Below are 12,826 nucleotides of genomic sequence, written 5' to 3'. Positions count from 1 at the left end.
TTAAGTGCCTGTGGCGTTTATATATCCGGTGGTAATACGGGAAAACAAAACGCTTAGAGTCACGGCTAGACTCAAAAGGTGCAAAGCACCAAAAGAAGTTATGTTGAAGAATCAAGAAGAGCTTAAAGAAGAGAATCAATAATATTATCCAGATTCTAGTTCCAAGAGAGGCCAATGCTTCTGAACTTCAAAGGAAAGTGAGATGCCAAAACTATTTAGGAGTAAAGAGCTAATAGCCCCATTCAATTAATTGGAATTAAGTTTCATTGAAAACCCTGAGACTTATTGTATCTTCCTCTTCTTTCTAGTCCTATCTTGTTTTTGGTTGCTTGAGAACAAGCAACAGTTTAAGTTTGGTGTTCTGATGAGTGGATATTTAATACACTTTTTGGCATTATTTTCTTAGTGTTTTTAGTATATTTTGTTAAGTTTTATTGTGTTTTAGTAGGTTTTAGTGCAAAAATCACTTTTTGGATGCTACTTTGAGTTTTTGTGGTTTTCTATGATTTTAGGTGATTTTTGGGTGAAAATGGCAAGTTTTGGCAAAGTCTGATTTAGAGGCAAAGAAAGGACAACAGATGCTGTCAGATCCTGACTACCATGCATTCGAACGAGCATTTCTGGAGATACAGAGGTTCAATTGACGCACTCTCAATGAAGTTGAAAAGCTAACTTCCAGAGATTTCTAGCAATATATAATAGTTTATACTTTATTTTGGAAAAGACTGCCCAAAACGGGTGTTGAACGCCCAATTTATTCCCTTTTGGTGTTCAACGCCCAAACAGGACCAACCTCCCAAGTTAAACGCCCAAATTGGCGTTCAACGCCAGCCAGGGAGCAGGAAACGCCCATAACTTGATTTGAATGTTAGGCATTAGCCCAAACACTTACCAAGTGGGCCCCAAAGTAGATTTTAGCACTTCTTATCTTATTTTATTTCTCTTTTGTAATTTTTAATTAAAAACAATATCTTTTAAGTTTAATTTTAGAGTTTTTATTATAAATAAGGGACTTCATTTTTCTTGAGGATTATGCCTCCCAAGAGGGAAGAAGCACTTACACATTATTTTTATACATTATGAGCAACTAAACCTCCTAGGTTAAGGTTAGGAGCTCTGCTGATTAATACGATTACTTTTCTACTTCAATCTATGTTTGATTCTATTCTATAATGCATTGTCATTCTTCATCCTTATGAATTTGGGGTGGAACGAAAGTATGACCTCCCTGTTCTGCATGAGTTCTTTATGAGTCCTGACCCGGATAGTATTGAGTTATAGCTTGAGAGGGCATCACGGGTTCCAACAAGTTACTTGGACTAATTGGGATATGTGACATGAAATCCCATTAGTCAAGGGTAATTGAGGTTCATGTGGCTCTAAGGGATAGAATCATAAAGCGTCATTCTCTGATTCGGAAGATCCGACCTTGTCTCTGGCGTTCTGAGTAGGATCATCAAGAGATTGAATTGCGCGCGCTTCACCCTCTCCCCGATTGATGTAGCATGTTTGGGTGTTTGGTTTGGATCTAAGGAGATTAATGACCACGACCAATGGCTTAATCACTTGCAGCCTTGCCATTGAAGGAATTATTCATCATTTGAGTAGTTAGTATGACATGTTAATCTAGAAGAATAAGCATCTCCGAAACCTTAACTGATTTCTCACTACTGTTTCTATGTTTTATTGTTATTGCTTGTTTATACGCCTACAACAAACAACAACTATCTTCTATTCGCCTGACTAAGATTTGCAAGAGAACCACAACTTGCTCAATCTGGCAATCCTCGTGGGATTCGACCCTCACTCACCTGAGGTATTACTTGGACGACCCGGTGCACTTGCCGGTTCAGTTGTGTGAATCACAAATTCGCGCACCATGGTATCTTTCGACATGCCTCAATATCTCCACCTTTTCCAGCCAAATGATGCTTAACCCGATTAATTTTTTCACCCCTAATAAGCTTCTCGCAATAAATACATAGCAGAACAGTTCTACCTTTATCCATAACTTGTTTACAATGGCCCCATGCAGGATCAATTTTTTCTCTATTACTGTTTTTTTTTTTGGGTTCCAATTATTGCATCAAGAGTTTATCCTTGTTCCTGGAAAGTTGGTGTTTCTGATGATGTATTTGATGAAGCCATCCTAAATTCCTAATCAACCAAGATTAAATGACTAAACTACAGAAATAATATACAACAACAATCTACTAAGAACAATATACAATAGCAACCAAATATAACAACAATATATTACATATAACAAGAATATATTACACTATAATCAACAATATGTTACACAACAATATAAAACAAAAAAATGAACAATCTAACAGAAATCAACATAGATAATCAACACCATTAATCAATTAATTCTAACTAAAGTACTAAATTATTGAAAATTTAAAATATTGAATAACTTCAAAAAAATAAAAATACATACCTTATGCACCGCCGGCAGAGAAGAGGGAGACCGGAGAAGAAGCATGGAGCCGATTGGACGACCGAATCGGCAAAAGGAGGACGACGATGGACACACAACGACACAGGACAGGAGGCGACGAGCAGTAGCAATAGCAGGACGCGACAGACATACATGAGCCGACGACGTTTGATGGAGGTGGCGCTGGCTGTGGTGGGTGATGCGAGAGCGAAACTGCGAGTACAATGAGGTGGCACTGGCTGAACGAGTCTCTCTCACTCTTTCAAACTCTCGGTCTCAGGTGGTCTCCCTCATGAGTTTGGGGGGTATTGGGAAGGCCGAAAGAGAATAGGTTTGGGAAAGGGGATAGAAGCTTCAAGCTAGGGTTTCTTTTCTTTCAGCCCAGTGTTTTTTTAATCGAAACGACGTCGTTTCACTTGAAGGAAAAAAATTAAAGTTCGAACCAGTCCAGGTTATTTCAAACCCACCGGTTCACTGATTTTCGTCAAATCCGGTCGGTTCAAACCAGGTCTCTCCGGTTCTCTTTTTTGTCCGGTCAGCAAGCTCATTCGGACCGGTTTTGTCATAGGTTCACCGGGTTTTTTGTCCGACCGGACGGGTCGGTCCGGTTTTGATAACACTGGATTTGAAAGCTTGCCATGCCACTCCTATAAGGTATAAGATTTTCGTCTCTCTTTTTAAAACATGTATTTGCGATGAGAAGGTCAAATGTTGAGGAAAAGTCCAAAATAGTTTTACTCTCAGTATTAACTACCCCAAAACTATGGCTTTTGTGAATACCTCCATACCAGTCACTCCTCTTCTAATATGGTCATTTAAATCTCCTCCTAAGAAAATCTTATCTCCCAAAAGTATGTCTTGGATCAAACTCTCTATATCCTCCCAAAACCTTATCTTGTATTGTTCGTCCGAACCCACTTGCGGTGCATAGGTGCTAATCACATGAAAAGTACCTCCTTCCATCACAAGTTTGATAGAGATGATCCGATCAACCACCCTCTTGACATCCGCTACGTCATTCTTCCACTGCTTATCCACAATAATACCTAACCCATTCCTATTATTCACCTTTCCTGTATACCATAGTTTGAACTCGAATGTATCAAACTCTCTAACCTTCACGCCGACTCATTTTGTTTTTTGTAAGCACATGATGTTAATCTTCCTCTTTGTCATGGTATCTACCACCTCCATGGATTTTTCTGTTAGAGTGCATATGTTCCATGTCCCAAATCTCAACCTTCTGTCACTCCAACCTTTACCTTTATCTTTTTCTTTATGAACTAATTTATTTACTCTCGTCCGTCCACGAAAACGCGGGAACCCTTGCTCATTTAATACTGCACCCGGGCACCGATACAGCGGCTCTTGCTTATTTGACACTGTACGCGAGCCATACAGCGCATTGCTTCCGGGTCATGAAGATTCGACTAAATTTTTATGTTGGCTGTTGAAGGCCTAACACAACTCTTCTCCTTTATCCGAGTTTGAGATCGACTATGTACTGCAAGTATAGCATAAGCGGAATTGATTTTTAGTTATTAAATTTCATGTAAAGACATCTGCATGTGAGTTTTCGCTAACATTAAATAATTGATTTTATCTAATCAAATTTTAAACTTAATCATACAAAGATAAAACATCCTCGTTCAAATATTCCATAAAGGAATTATTCCATAATTGAACATGAATCTTTTTTGTTATTAATACAAATAATTTTAGAGTAACATTATATGCACTATCTTTGTTTACACCACTTTTATACACCTCCATTTTTTAGTATTAAAAGTAATTAACAAGAAAGACGACAATATAAAATTTTGTCTTTTATACCATAAAAATAATGTGTACAAAAGAGGTGTATAAAAAAAAAATAGTTCCAATATCATTTTATAATTTTATTGAAGACATTTCATGTTTCATTCAAAATCCAACCTTAACCGATTTTCTCATCAAGTGTTATTTCATGAAATGCAAACATCATGTAATCCAAACATATACAATCATGAAAATAACATCATTCTACATAAAATGAAATGAGGAACAATGATTTGTGCTGAGAGTTTCAACTGAGTTTTTGTTTTTGGTGCCACCAAACTGCAAGTGTCACAGTTGAAGCATAAACTGAATTGGGTAACCATCTAACCATATTCCCAACATGTGGGATCCCTTCTGTGATTTTCTTTGTTAGCATGGCGACCGTTGGTGCTATGGCGAAGGTGAGGATGAGTCGTTTACTGACGATCGTGACTGTATCTGATGTGATCTGCTTGATGAAGTCATAAAATTCGTTTCGATCAATTTCTCCATCAAAGTTGATGTCACATTCCTGCAATATTGTGATATGAATTAGAATGGATTCAAGAATGCAACAATTTCAATATAATAGGAAGAGTAAACGATCAACTTAGTCCCTAAAAGATTATTCGTTTTTTAATTTGTCTCCGAAAGATTTTTTAATCAAATTCATTCTTTAAAGATTTTAAATTAGTCATGTTATTCCTTCTGTTATTTTGTTTGTTGATAATGTCAAAATTTGCTAATGTGAGACGTTAAATGATACTTCAACACACACCTACGAGTCTTAATTGACTATTAATATGATAAGTTTATGAAATTAGATCAAATCAAAACTTAACTGACGGGAGAACTTAAGGCATTTGAATCCCACAATTTGAGGTTGATTTGATCTAATTTCATAAACTAATAATGTTAATAGTCAATTAAGACTCCTAAGTATGTGTTGAGATGTCACTTAACGTGTCACGTTCAAATTTTGACACAATCAATAAACAAAATAACGAAAGAACTAACATGACTAATTTAAAATATTTAAAGGACAAATTTGATTAAAAAAAATTTTCAAAGACTAATTTAGAGAATGAATGATCTTTCAGGGACTAATTTGACCATTTACTCATACAAGAAGGAGTACTCGTTGATTGTAGTTGAAGGCATTGACAATTTTTTGGTTTGTTCAAACAAGGTTGGGAATTTGGATAAACTTTTAGGAGATTTGATGTTTTAAAACAGTCAAGTATAGACAGAAAGATGATAATGATTAATGATTTATGAGCAAATACTTTTCCATCCCAAAAAAAAAAAGAGAGAAAATTAGTCCATTGTTTAAATACACTATCCTAAATACATCTTGAACTATCACTCAAATGAACCGAAATTACACAGAATAATGAAATAGATAGAGCAGAGTACTATTGTAATTTTGATATGTAAGTAACCACAGCAAGTTGTTTATAGTACCTTCATGATTTCTCTGACTTTGGCTTTGGATGGAGGATCAATATGTGTAACAGGCAAAAACTTATTGATATCACTACAACATATCACAAGAATTATTCAAGTCTATACAATTTTTTTTTTCCTTCCAAAAAACCATAGTAAACTAAAATTTCAACAGCGATTCGAAGCAGAAATCTCACTTGTACACAAGTAAAACAGCAATATACAGATCTTCAAATTTCAAATTAGCTCTTCCTCTATCATTCTTTACGGTGTCGAAAATTCGATCTGTAATAATCTTTATTTGCATTTTCCTTAGATAGATACCTGTGTAAAATGCAGGTTTATTAAAACATAAGTAAGATGATTGATCATGTTGATTAACTTTGCCTCTCAGGTTTTGTGATGTTGATTATGAACTGATATAATTCAGCTTAGAAAATAATTAAAAAAAAAACACATATATGAAGTGAAAGACTTTAACACAAGCAAGTACATTGAGTGCAACAACTTTTACCAATAACATGTATGTTATTTATATTTATATGCAGTATCTTAAATAATAATGTAATGCAATGTCTACAATAACATTGACAATATCATCTTGAATAATGTAGAGACTGCAAAATCATTAAGCTGGTTATCTCAGCTACCTAGATTTCATAAATTTTCAACCATATCATATCAATTCAACCACAGAACAGCCAATAGAAAGGTAAATCTTTGCATCTATCAATTCAATATATTGGTATAGTATCAGTTTCTGTATGATAACAACTTAGAAATCAAGTATCCCAATAATTTTACTGACATAAAAAATCAACACATTGCTCATCAAAACATTGGTTGCTAAACTTGCAATTGAAATGAAAGAAAAATAATTACAAGTTTCACATCTTTGGTCTCAAACCATTTTTCTATAACCCCCATTCTCCAAATAGATTAAAAAGAATTGCAAGCCAAAAAACTAATAAAGGAATCCTGAAAATAAATAAATACAAATCGGAGAAACTTGAAAAATTGAAATCATTTAATTGATTGGAGCAGAATTCAGAAACTAAGCTACAAGTACATTAAATTAAGAAAAATGCAGTTTCATTTGCATTGGCATTGGCATTACCTTGTAACTTGTTCAGGACTTGTTCCATGGCACCACTCACTGTGGATCCGAATGTTTTTAAGGTTCAAATTCAATCAACACTTTTGGGGAGTGAAGTGCAATAGAGAAAAGGTATAATGTTTGATTCGGGTGTGCTTCTGAATCACAATTCACACCTTTTGCATTATTACATTAGTCATCTTGGGACCAATGTATTCCACATAAAGAAGAAAAAAGAAAAGAACAAAATAATAAAAATACTTACGTATATAAGTAAATAAATACTATCACACAAAAGTGTTTATTAACTAAAAAATTCAAATAATCTAGGTAAATAATAATAAAAAAATATAAATAGAGTAATTCTTTAGCAAACCCAAATTCAAAGGGGAAAAAATATAATTCTTGGTATTACACAAGAAACACTTTAATTTATCATCCCTATACCAATTTTTAAAGAGAGCTAGGCTATTGCAATATTTAAAAAAAATCAGATCAAACTCATGATAGAATCAATTCAGAACAATCATTATCCATCATAATTATTGTACATAATTTTATTGAAGACAGGTTATTATTTACAAGCATAACCTTTGACAGTAAAATCAAGAGTGTAACTATTTTGTAATTAACATGCAAACAGTAAGCAATCCTACGTAAACAAATAATGAAAATTGTACCATTCTGCTAAAGTGCTAATTAAAACACAGTGATTAACAATGAACAATGACTAGTACTTTGGATCATCTCCAAAGGTCTGTTTTTGGAACCACACAACTGCAAGGGTCACAAGTGAAGCATAAACCGAATTTGGTATCTTCTGCACCACATTCCCAACACCAGGGACCTTTTCAGTGCTTCTCTTTGTTGCCAATGCAACAGCTGGTGCTACAGCCAAAGTGATAATAAGCTTTTGACTAACAATGATGAAAGTATCAGCAGTCAACTGCTTGATGAAATTGTAAAACTCTTCCCGGTCGATTTCCCCATCAAGGTTGATATCACAATTCTGCACAATGTCATATGAATCACAAAAGATTTTTAGTGTGCCAACAGTTGACAATAAGACTGCAAGGAAAACTTGTTCCTTGTAGTTGAAGCAATTAAAAAATTCTCCGTTTGTCCAAATAAAGGTTTCCTTTTTTATTTTTAATAAAAGTTTGTCCGAACGAAGTTGTAAATTAAATTTAGGGTAAATTACACTTTATCTCTTTTAAAATGATAAGATATTACACTCCGCATCTCTTGATTTGTCATAGTTACACAATACTCCCTTATTGCTATGTTTACAGAGATCAATGCCAAATTTTACAATACAAGGTCAAGTTTCCCAAAAGCATTAGAGTATTGAGTACAAATGTGTAATATCATCTAAACCTTAGGGGAGCTAATATATATTTTAGAAATCGAGATGTATCGTGTGTAATATCATCTAACCTCAAAACTCAAGTGGGTATAATGTACCCTTCAATTTATTTTAGATGATTTGATATACATAGTCAAGCATAGAGAGAAAGATGGACCTTGAATAAACTGTTTCTCTCCTAGTACTGGTACTTAATCAAAGATTTCTATGTTGATTTTAACTACATACATGATAGTGCTTCTTAACATAAAGAGAAATACTAGACCCAGAACAATTTCCCAACTAGACTAATGTGTCCCAAATAAATATGATCTTTCGTCAAAAAGATCCTGCAGCTCTCCACACCAAAAATCTTTAACATCAATCTTTTCCAGACACTCTGGATTGACTCTACGAGTATGACAAATCACAGCAGCTAACTGGTTGAAAATAAGTGTACACTCTTAGCTTATGGTAAATAACAACCCTGACTATACAGAAAGCATTATCATTCACATGACAATTATAACTCAACAGGAACTTATAATAACATAATCCACTTACCGTAGAGATATGAATGCAGAAGTGTCTCCACTGATACACGACAAAAGATATTATTGTTTTCTCCCTAAGGATTTAAGATATACTTTTGTGCTAGCCGGTCATTGATTTTTTAATGTTGTATTGGAATTTGAACTTCTAACCCAACCTATGTTTAGATACCCGGTCCCAAGTTCGGAATCCAAGAAAACGAGGAGGGTTGTGTTAGGCTTGCGGCAACGTAAATTTTGTCACATCCCTATTCATGGCCACGATGTTTGACATTTTTGGATCCATGTATGGTTGTGTTAGGCCTGCAACAATCAAAGTAAGATCTTGATGCATCCCAATGCAAGATGCAATGACATCTTTGATCCATGTAACCGACCCTACTTAGTGGAAAAATGCTTTGTTAAGGTATTAGAATTTGAACTTCTTAGTTGGATTGTATAACATATCACCTTCCCAAGAGCGATATGATTTAGTAGCACATAACTGAATTTGTCGAAAACCTTGGGATTTGAGTAAAAGAGTTCAGTTCTTCCCTGTGATTGCATGGTAGTCACACTCTCCACCATCTCCAACATGGTGGAGAGTGTGATAATATACTCAGGTAACTGAACACTGCCTCAGAAACCCTCTAGGAATCCAGAAACAAAATGGTTCTCCATAAACCATCACAATTCAGTGAAGTTTGTTCACATAAACTCAATGCAGAATAGCTCTTGCAAACATAATTGACTCAGCAACTGCTCAAATGACCCAGAGTTCTATATTATTAACAATTTAGCAGATGGCGAAAGGTAGCTTCTCAGGTTAAATCCTCCATCATTAACATAGTTAAATAAATGAATACGTCAAAAACTATAAAATGATCAAGAAATGCATATACTTCATAAAATGTATATAACAGAAAGCACAGATTCACTACATATAATCATATGGTGAAGATTTCATATAAGTAGAAACATAGTTTGTTCTCATTGTGAAACAATAAAGTACCTTCATCATCTCTCTGACTTTGTCTTTTGGTGGAGGATCAAAATGCGGACCAGGTAAATGCTTGTTGATATCACTACAACATAGAAACCACCGCATATAGAATAATTATCCATATCAACCAAGCTAAAATGTGGGCTAAATTTTGAAGCAGATATCTCACTTGTACACAATCAAAACAGCAATATACAGATCTTCAAATTTCAAATTAGCCCTTCCCGTCTCATTCTTCACGCCATCAAAAACTCGATCTGTAATCTTCCTTATTTGCTTTCGCCTCCACTCCTTACCTGTGTAAAGTGAAAGGCTATTAAAAGGCAAACGGAGCATTGAGCACAATAATTTTACCATTAAAGTTAATGCAAATATATGTACCATCATACACGTGGATCTTTAACATTGATTAACAAGATGGGACTCAAGGATGGGTCCCAAACAAAAATCAAATCAATGGTAAAGATCTACACATGACAAGGGCAGCCCAGTACAAAACATCCCACATTATGTAGGTTCAAGGAAGGGCCGCATCCAAAGAGTGTAATGTAGGCAGCCTAACTTGATGCAAGCATTAGTGGCTGATTCTACGAATTGAACCCGCAACCATGAGTTCAGGTGGACACAATTCAACTTTTGCTCCAAGGCTCTAACTCAGATCTAAAAATGGCAAGAATATGTGGAATTCTCAACTGAGGGGATCCATTCCTAATTAATCAAGGCCTAAAATCTGCAAATCTATAAGCAAGGGAATTGAGCACAAGAACTTTACCAATAACTAGCTATAGCAATACCCTTTATCTGATCCACTGTCCTAATTGGAGCCTCTAGAGGACTTATCTGAACTTGTCCATAGCACTAAAATGAGGTATTATCACAATTGACTCTAATGCATCCATTCTTACTTCCATTCAGTCTAGTGACCCCACTTTTCCAACTAAGCACCATCACCTTTGTAACATCACACTAACTGCAGTTGCAACATTCAGATTAATTTCCAGCAAAAGAAACTAAGCATACGGGTTTAGCAATTCTCTTATTGCTACTCCACTATCACAAGTTTAATATGTAATCCACTTCAAAACCTAATTGAAACCCTTAGTTAAAACACACATTACAGAATAGATTTCATAATTCTCAACCACATGATAAATTTAAATCAGAAAGCAGCAGTATCCAATGAAATATCTAAACTACAGCAAATAGAAAGGTGCATGTAATTTAAATCAGAGAAAATCATGTATGCATCTTGGTGAGAACATGGAAGTCAACGCATCAAAGAGACGAATTATGAATCTCCGCAATCAGATAGAGAGAGAAAAAAACAATAATAAAAGAAGAAAGTTGGTTTTGGGATTTGGAGCGTTACCCTGAAGCTTGTCGAGGATTTGTCCCATGACACCAAGCTTCGTAGATTGCTCACTTGCTTCAGCTTCTGATTTCCGTTGTTCTTAATATCAGCTTTTTAAGTTTTCGTTATTAATCATTTTTTTAATAAAATCCAAAATATCTCCTCACAATTACTTCAAAAGACAATAAGACCCTTAACAAAAAAAATCTCAACTCGACTCATGATAAATTCAAGTTATTTTTTTTGTACGGGGCTAATCAGTCCCAAAAAAATATCATGGGCCGGACTTGATGTTTTTTTTTTGACTTCGTTGTTCTTTCGAGGTAATTGTCAGGGACCGAATGAGGTATTCATTCTTTTTTTTTCACAGTATCCTCCAATCTGACAGGTCAAATATTAAACCGCTGCATACACAAAGTAAAATTCGAACTTTTAACACTTACTTAAGCGAACTAGTGAACTAATCACTAGACTAACCTAACTTGGTTTCCTTTTTTTTGGTTTCCCACGGTATCCCCCAACCCGACAGGTCAAGGACTAATCCGCCGCGGTACTGAGCTCCATTTAAGGGTTTGTCGCTGGCCAATGGGTTGCTGCATGCACAAGGCGGGATTCGAACCCCCGACACTTGCTTAAGCGGACTAGTGAGCTAACCACTAGACCAACCCAACTTAGTTAGACATATTTAAATATGATAATTGCTATGATACAGTTACTAATTTATATGTATCGATACAAAATAAAAAATGAATAAATAAAAATTTGCCATATAAATTATATTTATCTACATTAATATTTATTTTTTATTTATTTTTTAAAAAATATTATATTACTGTATATACAAAAATGTCCTCATTAATAATTTTAAAAAAACAAATATAATTTTTTAAATATTTTTGTTAAATGACTAATAATCTTTTTTATTTCTATCATACAAATACCTTTTTTCAATAACAACTAAAATAAAATTTAAATCATCAAATTATTTTAAAAAAGAAAAAAATCAATTAACCTTAAAAATAATTCCAATTTTAAACAAATCTATTATGTATGTTTGTTTTTGTTCTTTATCCTAACTCATTGTTCTTGTTTAACCTAACCCACCCAGAAAAATCAATTCTCTCAGTCCTCTTCTCCCTCTCATATGCTGATGTGACGCTCATACGTTGATTCTGAGAATTTATTTGCTTAGGTATCGTTACTAGAAACTTTTAGATTTATATTTATAAATTATAAATTATAAATTATTATTTGCTTAGATTGTTATTTTTACATTTTAAATTATTTATTTGGATTGTTTTAATTAGGTTGTTATTTTTTAAATTTTAAATTATTTTATTTGTTTGGGTTATTTTACTTAGGTTGTTATTTTTTAAATTTCAAATTTGATTGACTTTAATTTAAATTTAAATTAAAGTCAATCAAATTTAAAAAATGTTAGTTATGAGTCAACTATAAAAATATAAGTTATGAGAGATGTAAAGCACTACAATTTAAAGTATATCAATCCCTTTCTTTACATATATTCAAAATCTATCTACTTATTCCAATGGCTGGTATTCACAAAATTGCAGACATCAATCCTACCATCGATAATTTGTGTGTATGTATACGAGTGATACGGTTATAGATACTACTAAATTACGAAAATTCTCCATTGCCATACTCAATTGAGATGGTTTGGCTCAATGAAGACGTGAGTTTTCTACTAATATTTTTTTATTTTATTTTAAATTTATATTATTTATATTTTAAATTTATTTGTTTATTCACATCTAATCGTTTTTTGATTTTTGTTCATCAATTCTATTT

The 12,826-nt window shown here is 33.9% G+C and overlaps 2 protein-coding genes across 2 annotated transcripts; both read right to left on the bottom strand.

The window, feature by feature from the left end:
• Positions 1 to 4,314: 4,314 nt before the first annotated feature.
• Positions 4,315 to 6,972, bottom strand: LOC112731358 (uncharacterized). Its single transcript, XM_025780853.3, has 4 exons — positions 6,807 to 6,972; positions 5,887 to 6,013; positions 5,708 to 5,780; positions 4,315 to 4,775 (listed from the first exon to the last, which is right to left on the bottom strand). Exons 1-4 carry the CDS (start codon positions 6,832 to 6,834, stop codon positions 4,512 to 4,514), a joined length of 492 nt encoding a protein of 163 aa, XP_025636638.1. The 5' UTR covers positions 6,835 to 6,972; the 3' UTR covers positions 4,315 to 4,511.
• Positions 6,973 to 7,314: 342 nt separating this feature from the next.
• Positions 7,315 to 11,245, bottom strand: LOC112731342 (uncharacterized). Its single transcript, XM_025780852.3, has 4 exons — positions 11,033 to 11,245; positions 9,833 to 9,959; positions 9,673 to 9,745; positions 7,315 to 7,794 (listed from the first exon to the last, which is right to left on the bottom strand). The coding sequence occupies exons 1-4, from the start codon at positions 11,058 to 11,060 to the stop codon at positions 7,516 to 7,518; spliced, it is 507 nt and encodes a 168-aa protein (XP_025636637.1). The 5' UTR covers positions 11,061 to 11,245; the 3' UTR covers positions 7,315 to 7,515.
• Between the last annotated feature and the right edge of the window lie 1,581 nt (positions 11,246 to 12,826).

Source organism: Arachis hypogaea, chromosome 2, assembly GCF_003086295.3.
Source record: "Arachis hypogaea cultivar Tifrunner chromosome 2, arahy.Tifrunner.gnm2.J5K5, whole genome shotgun sequence".
Lineage (NCBI taxonomy): Eukaryota > Viridiplantae > Streptophyta > Magnoliopsida > Fabales > Fabaceae > Arachis > Arachis hypogaea.
This window is presented reverse-complemented; position numbering and strand designations above follow the sequence as displayed.